General features: G+C 40.6%; 1 protein-coding gene across 4 annotated transcripts in view; it reads right to left on the bottom strand.

The window, feature by feature from the left end:
• Positions 1-20473, bottom strand: part of Klhl20 (kelch like family member 20) — a 64845-nt gene that overhangs the window by 17162 nt on the left and 27210 nt on the right. For all 4 annotated transcript variants that reach the window (XM_045141705.1, XM_045141706.1, XM_045141707.1 and 1 more), the window contains 6 exons: positions 11985-12143; positions 10083-10177; positions 6181-6296; positions 2614-2797; positions 1982-2125; positions 172-305 (listed from right to left, as the gene is read on the bottom strand). In XM_045141705.1, coding sequence (XP_044997640.1) covers positions 172-305; positions 1982-2125; positions 2614-2797; positions 6181-6296; positions 10083-10177; positions 11985-12143 — 832 coding nt within the window. The remainder of the gene's footprint in view (positions 1-171; positions 306-1981; positions 2126-2613; positions 2798-6180; positions 6297-10082; positions 10178-11984; positions 12144-20473) is intronic.

Below are 20473 nucleotides of genomic sequence, written 5' to 3' on the forward strand. Positions count from 1 at the left end.
TGGCTCAATGTGATTTCTAAGCAAATGCCTTTAACTGCTGAGCCATCTCCCCAGCCCCCCAAACATTTCCTTAATAAATCACAGGATAACCTGAACTTTTGATACTTCTTTTTTTCTCTTTAGAAAAGTGTGTTACTTTTGAGAACCAGACCGCTTCAAAAAGAGACTAACCTGTGTTGAGTGGAGATGTCCCATCAGAGCCACCTACAGCATATAAGAACCCTCCCAACACAGCCACAGCCACGCCTAGTCTTCTTGTACTCATAGAAGCCACCCGCGTCCACTTGTTCTCCTTTGGATCATACCTGCAGTGACAAAAACATATCTCATTAGCTGGAGTTAGTTCAACAAGGCCTATAGTCATACTAAAATATACTATACACGTGCACGCATGTACACCTTTCAGCCTTTAAAAAAACAGAAGATTTGTCATTTGTGATAATAGGATAAATGTGGAGGCCATTACATTAAGTGAAGCCAAACATAAGAAGAAAAATTTTATATGATCTTACATGACCTGAAAGTTTAACTTACAAAAGCAGAGAGAATGGACTCCACTCTGCCTTGTCTGAGTGAGGGGTTGGAAGATTAGAGAGATTTCTCTATAAACTTTAGGAACAAGTTTAAGAGACCTAAAGTACAACATGTTGACTAGCTAAGAATGATGTATTGTGCACTTCAAAATTGAGGGTAGATTTTAAGTATATTCACCACAAAAATAAATACATGAAGTAATACATCTATTAATTAGTTTGATTTAGCCATTACACAAGGTAAACATGTTTTAAAGCATCATGTTCACCATAAATATACTTTTTTGTGTGTGTTTTCAAGGTAGGGTCTCACTCTAGCTCAGGCTGACTTGAAATTCACTATGTAGTCTCAGGGTGACCTCGAATTCAAGGTGATCCTCCTACTTCTGCTTCCCAAGTGCTGGGATTAAAGGCGTTTGCCACCATGCCCGGCTATAAATACATACACTTTTTGTCAATTAAAATATTTTTATATCTTACAATCTTTTTAGGCTTTGAGATCAACTGAATGATTTTTTCTGAAATCCTACTGGAAATGCACTCAATTGTAGAATCCCGTGTCCTAAACTCAACTGGTTGCTTTTAAAGAACCCTAATCCAGGCAGGACATGGTGGCACATACCTCTAAACTCAATACTATGGAAGCAGAGACAGAACTGGTACAAGTTTGAGGCCAGTCTGACTTACTCAGTAAGTTCCAAGCTAATCAGGACTACATAATGAGACCCTGTCTTAAAAATCCAAGACAGGGGCTGGAGAGATGGTTTAGCGGTTAAGCGCTTGCCGGTGAAGCCTAAGGACCCCGGTTCGAGGCTCGGTTCCCCAGGTCCCACGTTAGCCAGATGCACAAGGGGGCGCACGCATCTGGAGTTCGTTTGCAGAGGCTGGAGGCTCTGGCGCACCCATCCTCTCTCTCCCTCTTTCTCTGTCTGTTGCTCTTAAATAAATAAAAGAATTTAAAAAAAAAAAAAAAAAAAAAAAAAAAAAAAAAAATCCAAGACAGGGGCTGGAGAGATGGCTCAGCACTTAAGGAGCTTGCCTGCAAAGCTGAAGGACCCAGGTTCAATTCCCCAGGACCCATGTAAGCCAGATGCACAAGGTGGTGCATATGTCTGGATTCGTTTGCAGTGGCTGGAGGCCTGGGCGTACCCATTCATTCTTTCACTCTATCTATCTAAAAAAAAAGAGAAAAAATCTAAAATGAGGAGCTAGAGAGATGGTTTAGAGGTAAAGCTGCTTTCCTGTGAAGGCTAAGGACCCAGGTTTGATTCCCTAGGGCCCATGTAAGCCAGATGCACAAGGAGGTGAATGCATGTGAAATTTGTTTGCAGTGTCTGGAGGCTGTGGAATGCCCCATTCCACCCCTCTTTCTATTTGCTCCCCTCTCTCTCAAATAATAAAAAAAAAAGATCCCAAAAGAACTCTCTATGTCTATTACAAAGAATTACCTTTCAACAATATTGAGGCAAGACACCCCATCCTGGCCACCCACAGCATAGAGGAAGCCTCCAAGTACTGCCACACCAACACTGGTCCTGCAGGTGCTTGTGGGGGCCACGTCACTGCTCCACTGGTTTGTCTTGGGATCATATCTGCAAAGAATGTATCAAGAGGAGACTATGTATTACACAACAGAATCCTGGCTATGTTTATGTAAACATATTTCTATTCAAAGGGCTTATATGATATATATTCATTCCCTAAAATATAGGCTGATCAATAATGAAAGCGTATGAAATCTGAACTTATTTCTCATGTTGGAAGTAACATTTTTAAGTCTCCTAAGTCTTAAAAGGGCAGAGATATTCTGAGGAAGAAAGACCAGCATGCGTACACAAAGGGAAAGAAGGAAAGAAGACAGCATGTACAAAGTCATTTGTTGTATCTTCAGTAGGATGTTTAGGGAATGGTTGTGTAAAATGAAAGCAAGACCAAATCATAAAGGACTTATATGTCAGGCTACAGGATCTAGGCTATCAATTGGAGCCACAGATATAATACTAAATCATATCAGTTTCCTAGTTACCACCTCCAATGAAATAATAGAGATAATAGAGAAAACATTTCAAATTAACCTTACCTTTCAACACTATTGAGATAAGAGGACCCATCATGGCCTCCTACTGCATATAACAAATCATCAAGAACACTGACTCCAACTCCACATCGCCTTTTGCTCATTGAAGCTACCATTCTCCATTCATTAGTCTGTGGATCATATCGTTCAACACTGGAAATGGCATCTCCACTACACCAACCACCAACTAGGAAGTAACAGAAATGGTTAAGAGAATACCTGTCCTAAAGTACAGACTGTATCATGCACTTCTGACCTCTCTGTGATTCAATGCTTTGACTCACCAAATGTATGAAGAAGCAGGCCTCATAGTCATCAGAAACTGACTTTGCCACAACCTTTATCTTGAACATCCAGTTTCCAGAACTGAGAGAAATAGTTCTCTTTGTATGAACTATCAAGTCTGTGGTATTATGTTGTCTCAATGTGATATAAAAATTTTATTTAGGGCTGTGCATGGTGGCACAAACCATTTTTTTTAAATTTTATTTTTGTTTATTTTAGAGCGACAGAGAAAGAGGCAGAGAGACAGAGAATAGGTGCACCATGGCTTCCAGCCACTGCAAATGAACTCCAGATGTGTGCACCACCTTGTGCATCTGGCTTATGTGAGTACTGGGGAATCGAGCCTTGAACCAGGGTCCTTAGGCTTCACAAGCAAGCGTTCAACTGCTAAGCTATCTCTTCAGCCTCATGGCACAAGCCTTTAATCCCAGCACTTGGAAGGCAGAGATAGGAGGATTGCTGTGAGTTTGAGGCCAGCCTGAGACTGCACAGTAAATTCCAGGTCAGCCTGGGTTACAGTGAAACACTACCCTGAAAAACCAAAAAAAAAAAAAAAAAATTTAGGGCTGGAGAGATGGCTTAGCAGTTAAGGTGCTTGCCTGCAAAGCCTAACAACCCGGGTTCAATTCCCACATAAAACCAGACACACAAAGTGCACATACATCTGGAGTTACTTTGCAGAGACTAGAGGCCCTGGTGTGTCCATTCTTTCTCTTTGTCTCTGCTTGCAAATAAATAAAATATTTAATTAATTTATTTATTTTGGCTTCATTTAAGTAAGAACACTTGGGCTGGAGAGATGGCTTAGCAGTTAAAGCACTTGCCTGAGCCTAAGTACGCAGGTACGATTCCCCAGTGTTCAATGTAAGCTAGATGCAGAAGGTGGCACATGTGGAGAGTGATTTGCAACTGCTAGAAGCCCTGGTATGCCCCCCTCCCATTCTCTCACTATCTGCCTCTTTCTCTCTCTTTCAAATAAAGTACTAAAAAATAAATAAACAAATGAGAATAGTTAGGGCTGGAGAAATGGCTTAGTGGTTAAGCGCTTGCCTATGAAGCCTAAGGACCCTGGTTCGAGGCTCGATTCCCCAAGACCCACGTTAGCCAGATGCACAAGGGGGCGCATGCATCTGGAGTTTGTTTGCAGTGGCTGGAAGCCCTGGCACGCCCATTCTCTCTCTCTATCTGTCTCTTTCTCTCTCTGTCTGTTGCTCTCAAATAAATAAAAAAAATAAATGAAAACAAAATAAGAATAGTTAACTAAACTGGATCGCAGCAAATATAATACAGAACTACAAAAAAATAGACACAAAGTGGGTACAGATCTGAAATTATGTCAGTGAACAGTATCACTCAAGTGTTCTTGGAGGGATGGATAAAGTTCTTTCTGTGCCAGCTTGAGTGTCAAGTTCAGATTCCCAGGACCCATGTACAAGCTGGAGGCTACTGTGGACATTTAAAATTCTAGCAATCCTACAGCAAGAGGGAGGTGGAGACAGGAGAATATTCTGGAAGCTTGTAGGCCAGCCAGCATGGCTTAAATCAGGGAGATGGCAAGGACTGACACCCAAAAGCTGTGTTCTAACCTCCACATGTATGCCATGACATATGACCACTCACACACACACATACACTCATCCCAAAGAAAGAAAGAAAGACTAAAACAATGAATGGAGTTCTTGACTGGGCCTGGTGGCACAGGCCTGTATTCCCAGCACTCAGGAGGCCAAGGAGGACCACAAGGTAAAGGTCTGTCTGGATTAAGAAATGAATCCTAGCCAGCCTGGTCAATTCAGTGAGACCCTGACTCAAAAAAGAAGTAAGCTGGGCATGGTGGCACACAGGAAGCAGAGGTAGGAGGATCTCTGTGAATTTGAGGTCACCCTGAGACTACATAGTGAATTCCAGGTCAGCCTGGACTAGAGTGAGACCTTACCTCGCCCCTTCCAAAAAAAGTAGTTGCCAGGTGTGGTGGTGCACCCTTTAATCCCAGCTTGAGAGGCTTAGGTAGGAGGATTGCTATGAGTTCGAGGCCAGCCTGAGACTACATAGTGAATTCTAGGTCAGCATGGGCTAGAGCAAGACCCTATTTCAAAAAACAAAACAAAACAAAAAAAGAAGTAGGAGGCCTACTTGTACCTTTTTTTTTTTTTTTGCTCAGTGGTAGGAATGCTTATTTCATATATGATTTGGTTGAATCACAGCATATTAAGATTCAAAGGGAGCTAGGCATGGTGGTGCATGCCTTTAATCCCAGTACTTAGGAGGCAGAGATAGGAGGCAGAGGTGAGTTCAAGGCCACCCTGAGACTACATAGTGAATTTCAGGTCAGCCTGGGCTAGAGTGAGACTCTACCTCAGGGGGAAAAAAAAAATGATTCAAAGGGAGCTAGAGATATGGCTTACCATTTAAAGTGCTTGCTTGCAAAGTCTGATGGCCTGTGTACCCACATAAAGCCACATATACATAGTGGCACATACATTTGGGGCTCATTTCTGGCGTGCCCATATTCATCCACTGTCTTCCTCTCATAAATAAACAAATAAGACTCAAATCTGTGCTAGATATAGTAATGCATGTTTATAATTTTAACATAAAGGAGGTGAGACAGGAAAATGGGGAGTCTGTGGTCAACCTACATGAGTTCCAGGCTAGCATGGGCAACAAAGTGAGACCCTGTCTCAAAAAAAACAAAATAAGGCTGGGTGTGGTGGCACATGCCTTTAATCTCAGCACTTGGGAGGCATAAGTAGGATCGCTGTTAGTTCGAGACCACTCTGAGACTACAAAGTGAATTCCAGGTCAGCCAGGGCTAAAGTGAGACCCTACCTCAAACAAACAAACGAAACAAAAAAACACCAACCACAATGAAAACAAACAAACAAACAAAAACCCTACCAAAATTAGGGGCTGGAGTGATGGCTCAGGGGATAAAGCATTTGTCATGCAAGTGTAAGGACTGGAGTTTGGATTCTCAGTACCCTTATAAATACCAGGTGGGCATGGAGCTCCACCTGCAATCCCAGTCTTAGGAGGTGGAAATGGCATCCCCAGACCAAGCTGGCTAGCTACATAGCTGAATTAGTAAGCTCTTGGTTCAAGTGAGAGATCCTGCTTCAGCTAATAAATTAAGAGTGGTCAAGAAAAACACCTTTGTTAACCTTTGGCCTCAACATGTACACATGTGTGTGTCTCCACATACACATGCATCCACACATGCATACCCTACTCATTACCTTCCACCTCCTCAAAAAGAAAGTAAAATAAAACAAAAAAGGCTCAAACCTGCAAAGAGCACTTCTCCACATCGGATAGGCTTCCGTGGTCTCGTCCTTGGTCCTTGCATTAGAGGTCGTTCTTGAGGCAACAGGAGGTAGTTTTTAGCCTCATCTACCAAGTCTCTGTAGAAAAGAAATTTATGCATTTAGTTTTTTTGTTCTTTTTCCTTTTTTATTATGCATTTATTTTAAATATCTAAATAACACTGTTAAGTCCCAATATAGTTGAGGAACATATAGGTTAGAAAGGCACACATCAAACCAAATTATTAATACCAGCCAATGTTAAAATTGACACAAACATGAAAGAAATGATAAAAAATCATACCATGAATTTTGAGTCAATTAGCAATTTCATCATGATTTCTTAGCACACATTTAGCCTAAAGTTCAACAATCTTAGGGCAGACAATAACTTAATAACTAAAACAGGTATGGTGGCATATGCCTTTAATCCCAGTACTCAGGAGGCTGAGGGAGGATTGCCGTGAGTTTCAGGTAAGCCTGGTGCTATAGAGTGAGTTCCAGGTTCGCCTGGGGTATACTGAGACCCCTACCTCAAAAAATAAAGACTTGAAATTTTTATTTACCAGCCTACTTAATTATTACTTTGTTAGGTTCTACAGAATGTTGAAAAAGTACAAGTTAAAAAGGAGACATAAAGGGAAGAGAAAGGAAGGGAGGAGGATACTTAATAGGTTGATATTGTATATATGTACGTACAATGATTGAGATGGGGAGGTAATATGATGGAGAATGGAATTTCAAAGGGGAAAGTGTCAGGGGGGAGGGAGGGAATTACCATGGGATATTTTTTTTTATAATCATGGAAAATGTTAATAAAAATTTAAAAATTAAAAAAAAAACATGAAAAAAAAGTATTGACTGACAGAAAAAAAGAAAAAAGAAAAATTCCTTCTTGGGCTGAAGAGATGGCTTAGTGGTTAAGGTGCTTGCCTATAAAGCCAAAGACCTAGGTTCAGTTCCCCAGGACCTGCACAAAGCTGGATGCACAAGGATGCATATGCATCTGGAGTTCATCTGCTGTGGCTAGAGGCCCCAGTATGCCCATTCTCTCTGTCTCTTTCTCTCTCTCAAATAAATAAATAAAATATTTAAAAAAAAAGAAAAACGTACAATTATCAGCCAGAGCACCAAGTATTTGCTAAATTAAGTGAAGTAATAGGTAAAAATTTATGTCACTATTAACCTAGTATATGACTGATTTAATCTCAACTTGGCCACTGACCATGAAGAGAAATTTATTCCAATTAAATTACTTTGAGGAGAACCTGGTAATTATACATATTAAGTACAATATCCTAGTATAAAGTATTTGTGTACCGTAGTCCTTTAAATGATTCAGTGCCGGGTTAGGGACAATTCTGTCGCTCATTTACACTTCAAAGTGGTTCCTAAACTACTATACACATTCACTTCTCTTGTTGTTTTACTGGTTATAAAACAGTTTATTCCTGCAGGATTACTGCAGGCATGACCCAGCAATGTACTCTTCTTTTCTGAATTTATCTACCACAAAAGAAAAAAAAGAAAACAAAACAGCCAATGGTCCAGAGTTTTTTCTAGCTTCTCATACGTGAAGGAGTTTGATTTCTTAATAACCAGTTTTTAAATCAGTCAAGGACTGCTAGAAGGAGTACAATAGAGAGATTACTGAGAAAGCCAAGACAAAATTAACTGTAGCAATTCAGCTACCTGCTGGTCCCTATTTTAAGTGCTTATTATATTGACTCATTTAATTTTTTTGAAAAAGTTATTTGCAAAGAGTGGGGAAAGAGAATGGGTACACCAAGGGCTCTCTGTCTCTGCAGATGAACTCCAGATGCATGTGCCACTTTGTGCATCTGGGTTTTTGTAGGTACTGGGGAATCAAACCCAGGTGGTCAGGCTTTGCAAACAAGCACCTTAACCACTGAAACATGTCTGCAGCCTAACTCATTTATGTTTTTACAATAGCTCTATGGCATCAGTATTAGTACTATCTGTACTTTATTGATGAAGAAACTGTAGCATACAGAGGTTAAGATAACCTGCCAAAAGTCATACAACTAGTAAACCAAAGAATAGTCTTTCAAAAGTGACTTCAGAAGCACCTTTATTTTTTGGTGGTTTTCTGTAGGACAGTGGTTGTCATGTTCCCCTCACATGAACTTTTATTTTCCACATTAGTTACAATTAGTACAATCTGATTTACATCTAATGAGGGGAGAGTACCCATGAATTGTTTCTTCATATATGTGTCATTCACATAGTTTTTCCTTTGCCTATTCAAATATTTAGGGGAACTAGCTGGTATTTATCTTTTTTTTTTCCCCCAAATTTAAAAGACAAACTTGTTCCATCTCCTGTAAAGGAACAGGCTTCAGCTCATAAAGGAAAGACAATGATATCTGTATGTTCTTCCTCAGTGCTTCTCAAATCACCAAGGGACATACAAAGAAAGGACAGTACAACTTAAGTAGTTGCTTTTACTTTTATACTGATAATATTCTGGTGTGTGTGTGGCGGGGAGGAGAGTAATTAAAAATGCCAGAGGGCTTCTGTTCTGAATCTACATCTTAAAATCTGTCAAACTGGTAAATCAATCAATCAAAGCTTTTCTTTTTTTTTTTTTTTGAGGTAGGGTCTCACTCTAGACCAGGCTGACCTGGGACTCACTTTGTAGTCCCAGACTGGCCTTGAACTCACAGTGCTCCTCCTACCTCTGCCTCCTGAGTGCTATGGTATATAATTACAGAGAGAGCCCAGTCATGTTTTCATTTATTTTATTTTTTTGGCATGTGTATGTATGGTGTGGGGTGGGAGTGCCATGTGTGCAGAGGTCAGAAGACAACCTCAGGTGTAGACCCCAGGAATGCTCTCTCTCTCTCTGTTTTTTGAAGTAGGGTCTTGCTCTAGCCTAGGCTAACATGGAATTTATTATGCAGTCTCAGGCTGGCCTCAAACTCACGGTGATTCTCCTACTTCTGCCTCCCAAGTGCTGAGATTAAAGGCATGTGATACCATGCCCAGATGTCTATTGCTTTTTGAGACAGGGTCTCTTACTGGTCTGGAGCTCATCAAGAACTTTATTGTCTAAGCTATCTTCCCAGACCTAAAAAGAGGTTTCCCTACTGCCAAAAAAAATTTGGAAACTACTTTACTTAACTGCAGCAAAAATCTTTCCAAAGTTACTATAGGAGATGGCTGATATTTAATTCTGCCCATAATCTTCAAAGCAAGTCTGGTCCTAACCCCAGGAAGACATACATCATGTAATGAAAGAGTACTCATGGACACAGAATCAACAGCATTCTTGAATTTGTCTCAAGGAAAAAGAGTAGCATAGAACTGTCTCTTCAAGGCCAAGATTGCATTAAAATCTTAGAGGTCAACCTCTTTCTTTATTGCTACTTCCAAGCCAATAGGCACCCACATTAACATCAACAACAAACTAATGAAGTGGAATTCTGGAACTTCAGTCCTTTCTGTTTTCTCCTCCTCTTGACTCTAACCTAGAAGAAGAAGAACCTATTAAATACTGCCCTGGTTTTAGCACTAAGAAATAACAGTATTTTGGAAGCAATACCACTAAGGAGACTAAAAGAAAAAAGGAGGGCTGGAGAGATGGCTTAGCAGTTAAGGCGCTTGCCTGCAAAGCCTAAGGACTCATGTTCAAATCTCCAGGTCCTACGTAGCCAGATGCACAGTGATGCATGTTGCACATGTGCACAAGGGGGCACATGTGTCTGTAGTTTGTTAGCAGCAGGCTGAAGGTCCTGGCACACCCATTCTCTCTCTATCTGCCTCTTTCTCTCTCTCAAAAAAAAAAAAAAAAAAAAGAAAGAAAAGAAAAAGAAAGTAGGAATGCTTAGTTGTTGATTTTTTTTCATTCAGGGCCACTCATACCTGCATTCTTCATCACTTTTAATGAGGGGATCAGAGCCTACTGTGCCCACCAGGAACTTGGGACTAAGCAAAGGCAAACGAACATGCTGCAGCACCTATGAGATAATAAAACACCATTAAAGGCATGAGCTCCCACCTACAAGATCAATAAGAGAATAACAACCACGCTTGCCACTGTGCCTCCATGTATGATTGAACATAGTAAGAAAGGAAGGAAAATAGAAGGCATAAATAGTAAACCTAAAACTTAATCTAACTAGCAATTCAGTAATGTAGAATAGTTAAAAAATTGAAAGCATGCTAAGATTACTTTAGAATGTCACTTTAAGTATTCAGCAATATGTTATAACTTCTATAACTGGACTCAAATTCATTCACATTCTGTTAAGAATAGCCTATTAAATTACTAAAGAATACAATACTTGCCCCTTATCTGCAGTTTTGTTTTCTGTGGCTTCAACTTTGGTCAGATAATAATGAATTGAAAATTCTAGAAATAAGACATAAAGTGGCCAACAGATAAATGAGAACTTTTTGTTGTTGTTGTTTTTGTTTTATTTTTTTTTGAGGTAGGGTCTCACTCTGGTCCAGGCTGACCTGGAATTAACTATGTAGTCTCAGAGTGGCCTCGAACTCTTGGTGATCCTCCTACCTTTGCCTCCCAAGTGTTGGGATTAAAGATATGTGCCACCACACCTAGCTATGAACTAACATTTTTGCTAGAAGAGTAAATCTCATGTTAGGTGCTATTGTTGTAATCAACTGTATATGAGTTATTTATGGAAATAAAAGATGGTTCAGAAGTTAAAGGTGCTTGCTTGCAAAGCCTGCCAGCCCAGATTCAATTCCTTAGCACCCACAAAAAGCCAGATGCAAAAATGGAGCATGTGTCTGGCATTTGTTGCAGTGATAAGACACTCTGTTAATACACATAAGCATGCATGCAAATAAATTTTTTTTTAAAATCTATAAAAAAGAAACTTCTAAGTCTTAAATAACCTTTTTTTAATTTTGCTTTGTTTTTAGAGGTAGGGTCTCACTCTAGCTCAGGCTGACCTGGAATTCACTATGTAGTCTCAGGGTGGCCTTGAGCTCACAGCCATCCTCCTACCTTTGCCTCCCAAGTGCTGGGATTAAAGGTGTGTGCCACCACGCCTGGCTTTAAATAATTTTTATTATATATACTACTATAATTATCCTGCTTCTTATTAGCTACCATTAAGCTCATACTGTACCTAATTTATAAGTTAAATTTTATCACAGGTATGTATATACAGGAAAAAAACATAGCATATATAGGGTTTCCTTCAAATCCTACATACAAGGTATAAATATTAGGCATAAATGAGTATCTTGGAAAGCAATCCCTGTGGTTAAGGAGGAAACTATTCTATAGTGATAACAAGAATGAGTCTTAAATGTTTCATTCAGTGACCTTTTATTCCCCAATGCATATGCTTACTGCTTACAAAGTGTGGTAGGACTTCCAAGCTGTAGAGAAAAAAGCATTCTTGCTTTCCCTTGTTCATTTTATATAACTTGGGTTTTAAATTTACAGATCAACATTCACAACCATAAGCAATTAAGATGTTGCTAAAGGCTTACTTCCTTAACCTCTGCAAATAGACTTTCTTTTTTTTTTTTTGGTTTTTCGAGGTAGAGTCTCACTCTGGTCCAGGCTGACCTGGAATTAACTATGTCATCTCAGGGTGGCCTTGAACTCATGGCAATCCTCCTACCTCTGCCTCCCGAGTGCTGGGATTAAAGGCGTGCGTCACCACGCCCGGCTTAGACTTTCTTATAATATAAGTAGTCATAACTGCTTCATTTCTGCAAGACAAGTACATGTTTTTTTTTCTTCTAGTACAAACCAGTTTTTTTGAGAAACATTTCTATTGTTACCTGGGGTAATTGGGGACGCCTTTCTTGAATACTGTATTTGACCCATGCCATCACTGCATTAAACACTTGTTCTTCACTGCGAACATTTAGCTCATCACTAGATATTATATCAATGAGTTGATTGGCTGGAAGTAACATGAACTCTTCACTCTCCATTACCTGTTCAAAGTTAGATAAGAATAAAAGAAAACCAATAAGCACATTTATTTTGTCTTTATTTTTTTCAGGATTATAGAGCAAAATTATATTCTACAATGGAGCTGAAGCTTAAAACAATATGGAGTAAAAGGCGAGTTTACAAAGTTTTAAAAAAGAACAAAGTAGGGAGGACACAATTAAGATTTAGCAAAGCAGGCTGGGCATGGTGGCATATGCCTTTAATCCCAGAAATAGGAGGATCACCATTGAGTTCAAGGCCACCCTGAGACTCCATAGTGAATTCCAGGTCAACCTGGGCTAGAGTGAGACCCTATCTCGAAAAACCAAAAAAAAAAAAAAAAAAAAAAAAAAGATTTAGCAAAGCTAATCATTTGTGATTAAGTTTAAGAAAAATGAAAAATCTTGCTGGGCATGGTAGTGCACACCTTTAATCTCAGCACTCAGGAGGTTGAGGTCAAGGGAATGCCATGAACTTGAGGCCCACCTGGAGCTAGAGTTAGTTATGGGTCAGCTTGGGCTGGAATGAGACTCTCAAAACAATAAAAAATACAGATCATAGTAAAAATTCATATTCAGAATAAGCCAAATATTCATACTAAATTAAAGCTTCAGAAATGTAAGAAGGTTTCAGATAAGATTAGTTGCTTAGAGAGCAATATTTAGAATGCTTAGGACAGAAACACCATGGAATCAGTTTAAAAAAAGAACAAGGGTACCATTGGTTCTGCAAGCATGAACATGAGGACAGCATTAACCTAATGAAAATCTCTGAGGACCAAATTGGTACAATAAATAGTCTAGTGAGAATCTATCTACACATCCATGATTTATCTTTACAAGTCTAAAGAAGTGTAAGGATGGAGGTGAAATGCAGCTGGGGCATTATTTTGTTATAGAGACCAGCCATGTATTCCAGATCTTGTGAGCCTGTGCAGCAGGATGAAGAGTAACGGGGCAGGGTGCAACACAGGGAAAGGAAACAGTCATTCTGCTATCTGTGTTTTCTTCTGTCACTGAAGACGCTGCCACAATGACCAGCAGCACAGGCAGGTTATAGTTTGGGGGCCTAAATTCCTTCCGTGCTGTCTCTAATGCACATAAGGGATTCTTTTGAAACAGGACTATTTTCATGCTTGTCAAAAAGTCAGACTATTTAGTAGAATATGAGACAAGGCTTAATAGTAATTGGAGTATTTGAATTAGAATGTTTACTTTAGCTGAGCATGGTGGGTCACATCTATAATCCCAGCACTGTAGAAGCCGAGTAGGAGGATTTCTGTGAGTCTGAGGATAACCTGGGCTATAGAATGAGTTTCAGGTCAGCCTGGGCTAGAGTAAGATCCTGTCTCAAAACAAAAGAACAGAACAAAACAAAAATAAAACAAAAAAGAATGTTTTCTTCATTAAAGGAAATGCAAATCTTGAAACAAAACAGCCAAGGACCATAAAGTCAGATATTACTTTTTTTGTTTGTTTGTTTTTTGTTTTTCAAGGTAGGGTCTCACTCTGGTCCAGGCTGACCTGGAATTAACTATATAGTCTCAGGGTGGCCTCGAACTCTTGGTGATCCTCCTACCTCTGCCTCCCAAGTACTGGGATTAAAGGCACACGCTACTATGCCCAGCTAGATATTAATTTTATGAGGTACAAATTCTCCAATTACCTGGCAGATTTTCTAGGGTTCAGAAAATCAAACAGGTAACTTTTAGGTTGCATTTCACTCTGTGGTAGAGAACCTGACTGTGGCTTTTGGTCTTCCTTCTTTCTTCCTCCTCCTACCCCCTCCCCTTCTTCTTCTTTTACTTCTTTTGGTTTTTGGTCTTTTGGAACTGATTTTAGGAATATGGAAGGATTTGAAACCTTGGACTAAGAGATGCTTTGCAGTGCTCTAAGCAGAACTCAACAGACCATTCTGGCAAGAGTTTTGAAAGATCTAAATGCAAAAACAATGGTGGACCACGGACGCTTGGCTTATGAGGGGAACCTGGCAAAACTGGGCCAGAGTTTGTGTGAGACACTGGCTGTGCTCTTCCCATGCCCTGAGAACTTGAGCATAAGTTAAAAGTAATGGCAGAACCTTGAGTAAAAGAATATGGCACAGAAAGGAATGAAAGTTTCAGTTGCAATTGTTTGAGAGATCACTGCCACTGATACTGAGTCAGCTATTTTGTACTGGAACAGAATACTGAAAGCATTTTCCTGCTCTTCAAAGTTAGCTTTATTTCCCACTGGATCAACAAATTTGGCAGCCTACCTGGTATTATGGAAGTATAACATGCAAGAAAGAGAACCACTGGATTTGTAACTTTTTTTTTTTTTTTTGGAAATGACCATTGGGATTTGAGGCAGGGTGCTGAAGTCCCTGTGTGGAGGCCCTGGAAGGCTATCTTATAGATGAACCATGGGCTGCAGTGGATAACAGGATTTTGGAGTTGCCAGGACTATAGAATGGCCACCAAGGAAAGTTGCTGGAGAGGTAGAAGTGGAACCCCAGTGACTTTATTGCTGGTCTTAAGATATTGGACTTGAAGCTGCAGGATTTGATGGTTGCTGTTTTAGATTTTGTGTGGGTCCAATCTTTCCTTGCTATGCCCAGTACCATCTTCTGCAGTGTGAATGTTTATTCTGTGCCATTATGTGTATTCAACTTGTTTTTTAATTTTATAGGTTTTTAAAAGTTAGGCTGAATACATTTTTATATCTTTGGATGGCTGTGAATCTATGGGGGGGGGGGGTCAGAGGTAGAATGTGGTAGTTTAAATAAGATGACCCTCATAAACTCATGTGTTCTGAATGTTTGGTCCCCAGCTCGTGGCAATTTTGTAGGTGAATCCTAACTGGAGGAGGTATGTTGTTGGGGGTGTGCTTTGGGGTGTTAATGCCAGTTCCCCCTTGACAGAGCTTAGCTTACTCTTCTGCTGCTGTTTTCTACTTTCTGTGTGTGGTGGTTTGATTCAGGTGTCCCCCATAAACTTAGGTATTCTGACTGCTAGGTTCCCAGCTGATGGATATTTGGGAATTAATGCCTCCTGGAGGGAGTGTATTGTTGGGGGCGGGCTTATGGGCTTTATAGCCAGTTTCCCCATGCCAGTGTTTGGCACACCCTCCTGTTGCTGTGGTCCACCTTATGTTGGCCAGGGGGTGATGTCCACCCTCTGCTCATGCCATCGTTTCCCCCTGCCATCGTGGAGCTTCCCCTTTAGCCTGTAAGCCAAAATAAATCTCTTTTTCCCAGAAGCTGCTCTTGGTTGGGTGATTTCTATCAGCAAAGCGAACCGGACTGCAACAGTAAAGTGGTACTGAGGAGTGGGATTGCTGCTAGACCCCTGACTATGTGGCTTCAGCCTTTTTGGAGCTGATTTTCAAGAGGAAAGTGGAAGAAGTTGAAACTTTGGCCTAAGAGATGCCTTGCAGTGCTGTAAGTACAGCTCAATGGACTATTCTGGTCAGAACTATGGACTGTGAGGTTTGGCTCATGAGGGTGAGAAAGAGCTGTGCTTGGAATAGGCTAGCAGTTTGTGTGAGAAGCTTGCTCTTATGCCCATGTCCTGAGAAGTTGTGCAGGGTTGCTTTATGTAGAAATGAACTGGTGTGTGCAGAGGGATATGGCACAGAAAGAAAAACCTTTGGGTGAACTGTTGCCCGTTCAGCTGCAACTGAGAGATTACAACCTTTGAGACTGGGCTAGCTGACTTGTGCTGGGGCAACAAGAAGAATATAGACTCTTTTGAAGGGGCCTGAGTGCTCAAGGAGTGTCCTGTTTTTCAAAGTCTGCTTTATTCCCCCCCTGCATTAACAAATTGGCACCCTACCTGGTATCGTGGAGTATAAGAAATGCTGGAAAGAGGGTCATTGAGTTTGCAACACGGTCTTGTGTTTTGGAAATGGCCATGGGCAGTGTGAAGCAGGTTTGCTGGTTGCCAGCATAGAGACCCCATGGGGCCATGAGGATGAACTATGGATTGCAGTGGAGGCCCAGTGGAGATGCCGGGACCATGAGATGGCTGCCGAGGAGCTGTCGGCCCCAATGAAGTTTTCTAGGACTGTGAGTAGCCTAGCTGGAGGGGCAGAATTGGAATGCCAGAGACTTGTTGCTGGTTAGAATTATCGGACTTGAAGATTTGTCACTGGCTAGAGTTGCTGGACTTGAAGCTATAGAGTTTGATGTTTGCCCTGGTTGTTTTAAATCTTGTATTGGTTGAATGTTCCTTTGCTATGCCCAATGCCATCTTTTGCAGTGTGAATATTTATTCTGTGCCATTATGGGTTTTTTGAGGTTATTTTTTGGTATTATGGCTCAGTTAAAAAATCTTGAACTAAGGGGATGTATGAACATCACTGGAATTGATAAAAACTATGGGGATTTTAAAAGTCAGACTGAAAGCATTGTATTTTACATCATATATGGATATCAGTTTATGGGGGCCAGGGGTAAATGTGGTGGTTTGATTCAGGTGTCCCCCATAAACTTAGGTGTTCTGAATGCTAGATTCCCAGCTGATGGATATTTGGGAATTAATGCCTCCTGGAGGGAGTGTATTGTTGGGGGCAGGCTTATGGGCTTTATAGCCAGTTTCCCCATGCCAGTGTTTGGTACACCCTCTTGTTGCTGTGATCCACCTTATGTTGGCCAGGGGGTAATGTCCACCCTCTGCTCATGCCATCGTTTTCCCCTGCCATCGTGGAGCTTCCCCTTGAGCCTGTAAGCCAAAATAAATCTCTTTTTCCCAGAAGCTGCTCTTGGTTGGGTGATTTCTACCAGCAATGCGAACTGGACTGCAACACTGTGACAACCAGGAGATGATCAGTCTCTGCTCTATCATCTTTTCCCTGCCACCATCAAGTTTCCCCTTGAATCTGTAAGCCAAAATAAACTCCTCCAATCAGCTGCTTTTGGTCAGGTGTTTTGTCCCAGCAATGTGAATGTAACTATATTGGATATATAACACAGAATCTGTCTTAACTCCTAAAACTCTTCTACTTTTTCAACATCTGTAGTACAAATCTCCATGAGTGGGACTGAGGAGTCAAAAAGTGTGTAATTTTGTTATACACCACCAAATTTCCTTTCAAAAGAACTGTACCAATTTATATTTATACTAATAATGTACTTACCTATTTCTCTGTAGCCTTGCCAAAAGGGCACATAATAATATTTAAGGATATTGTAATCTGCTAGATAAAAGATATAACTGGCTAGATGAGATGACGGCACATGACTAGAATCCCAGCACTTGGGAGGCTGAGGCAGGAGCATGATGAGCTTGAGGCCAGCCTGGGATATATGAGACCCTGTATCAAAAACCAAAATGGGAAAAAAGGTGCTTTGGTTTAGCTTTAGTTTGTGTTTCAGTTATTTTGAACTAACTTGAACATACTTTTAGATATTTAACAACAACTTGCTTTTTTTCTTGTTTTTTGAGGTAGGGTCTCACTCTAGCTCAGGCTGACCTGGAATTCACTCAGTAGTATCAGGGTGGCCTTGAACTCATACTGATCCTTCTACCTCTGCCTTCCAAGTACTAGGATTAAAGGCATGTGCCACTACGCCTGACTGCAACTTGCTTTTTAAAACTTTATTATTTATTTGCAAACAGAGAGAGAAAGGAAGAAAGAGAGTATGTGTGTGTATGGGCATGCCAGGGCCTCTTGCCATTGCAAACAAATGGGCCACTCTATGTATCTGATTTTACACGGTTACTGGGGATTTGAACCTAGGCAGACAGGGTTTACAAGCAAGTGTCTTTAATCACTGAGCCATTTCTTTGGCACTTGAGTTTCCTTCTTTGTGTATTGCCCACTCTTCTGTTATCTCACTAGTCTGAGTTATTGGCTAATCGGAGTTCTTTTTTTATTTTTTCTTTGCACAATTTTTATTAACATTTTCCATGATTATAAAAAAATATCCCATGGTAATTCCCTCCCTGCCCCCCCAACACTTTCCCCTTTGAAATTCCATTCTCCATCATATTACCTCCCCATCTCAATCATTGTACTTACATATATACAATACCAACCTATTAAGTACCCTCCTCCCTTCCTTTCTCTTCCCTTTATGTCTCCTTTTTAACTTACTGGCCTCTGCTACTGAGTTTTTTCCTTCTCACACAGAAGCCCAATCATCTGTAGCTAGGATCCACATATGAGGGAGAACATGTGGCACTTGGCTTTCTGGGCCTGGGTTAGCTCACTTAGTATAATCCTTTCCAGATCCATCCATTTTCCTGCAAATTTCGTAACTTCATTTTTCTTTACCGCTGAGTAGAACTCCATTGTATAAATGTGCCACATCTTCATTATCCACTCATCAGTTGAGGGACATCTAGGCTGGTTCCATTTCCCAGCTATTGTAAATTGAGCAGCAATAAACATGGTAGAGCATGTACTTCTAAGGAAATGAGATGATTCCTTCGGATATATGCCTAGGAGGGCTATAGCTGGGTCATATGGTAGATCAATCTTTAGCTGTTTTAGGAACTCCCACACTGATTTCCATAATGTCTAGACCAGATTGCATTTCCACCAGCAGTGTAGGAGGGTTCCTCTTCTTCCACATCCCCGCCAACATTTATGATCATTTGTTTTCATGATGGTAGCCAATCTGACAGGAGTGAGATAGAATTTCAATGTAGTTTTAATTGCATTACCCTGATAACTAGTGACATAGAACATTTTTTTAGATGCTTATATGCCATTCATATTTCTTCCTTTGAGAACTCTCTATTTAGCTCCATAGCCCATTTTTTGATTGGCTTGTTTGATTTCTTATTATTTAACTTTTTGAGTTCTTTGTATATCCTAGATATTAATCCTCTATCAGATATATAGCTGGTGAAGATTTTTTCCCATTCTGTAGGATGCCTCTTTCCTTTTTTCACTGTGTCATTTGCAGTGCAAAATCTTTGTAATTTCATGAGGTCCCAGTGATTAATCTGTGGTTTATTGCCTGAGCAATTGGGATTGTATTCAGAAAGACTTTGCCAAGACCAATATGTTGAAGGGTTTCCCCTACTTTTTCCTCTAGCAGTTTCAGAGTTTCAGGTCTGATATTAAGGTCTTTAATCCATTTGGACTTAATTCTTGTGCATGGAGAAAGAGAAGAATCTATTTTCATCCTTCTGCAGATATATATCCAGTTTTCCCAACACCACTTCTCCAATGAGTATTTTTGGCATTTTTATTGAATATCAGGTGGCTGTAGTTAAAAGGACTTACATCTGAGTCCTCTATTCTGTTCCACTGATCTACATGTCTGTTTTTGTGCCAGTCACACTGTTTTTGTTACTATGGCTCTGTAGAGTAGGTTAATATCAGGTATGGTGATACCACCAGCCTTATTTTAGTTGCTCAGTATTATTTTAGATATTTGAGGGTTTTTGTGATTCCAAATGAATTTTTGGATTGGTTTTTCTATTTCCTTGAAGAATGCCTTTGGAATTTTGATAGGGATTGCATTAAATGTGTAGGCTGCTTTTGGTAAGATTGCCATTTTCACAATATTGATTCTTCCAATCCAGGAACAAGGGATGTTTCTCCACTTTCTAGTGTCTTCTGCAATTTCTCACTTGAGTGTTTTAAAGCTCTCATTGTAGAGATTCTTTACTTCCTTGGTTAGGTTTATTCCAAGGTACTTTACTTTTTTTGATGCAATTGTGAATGGGAGTGATTCTCTGATTTCATCCTCTGTGTGTTTGTTGTTAGCATATATGAAGGCTACTGATTTCTGTGTATTTATTTTGTATCCTGCTACATGGCTGTAGGTTTTGATCAGCTCTAAAAGTTTGCTAGTCTTTAGGGTCCTTTATGTATAGAATCATGTCATCTGCAAATAATGATAACTTGATTTCTTCCTTTCCAATTTGTATCCCTTTTATGTGTGTCTCTTGCCTTATTGCTATTGCCGATGCCACAGCCACTGATGTTGCTGCTGGACGCTGCTCCTGCTTGGGTCCACTGTTGGCTCAAGTGGCGTGGCCGGGTCGGGACCACTGCTCTGTTCGCTGGAGCTGGGCACAGGCAGTGGGGGAGTGGAAGGAGCCGCAGCTACTCTAGTTCTCTCACTGTTCCACGTGTTTTTCTACCTCGTGGTCTGCTCCTCTGTTGTTCACTACCGCTCTCCCTTCACATTTCCTGAGCTGCGGAGAGCGCCGGTGTGAGTGGAAGCTCCCCTCACCTGGCTTTTCCTGCAGCTGGAGCCGAGCCTGGCGGCTTTCTGGTGCATTGACGCCGCCTCAGTCGGCAGACCTGCTGGGGCTGCTTTTGCTGGCATGTGCAGGCTCTGGATGCTCTGGATCTCTTCTACTTCTCCACTGCCGTTTCAATTTCCTATA

Source organism: Jaculus jaculus, chromosome 1 (genome assembly GCF_020740685.1).
Source record: "Jaculus jaculus isolate mJacJac1 chromosome 1, mJacJac1.mat.Y.cur, whole genome shotgun sequence".
Lineage (NCBI taxonomy): Eukaryota > Metazoa > Chordata > Mammalia > Rodentia > Dipodidae > Jaculus > Jaculus jaculus.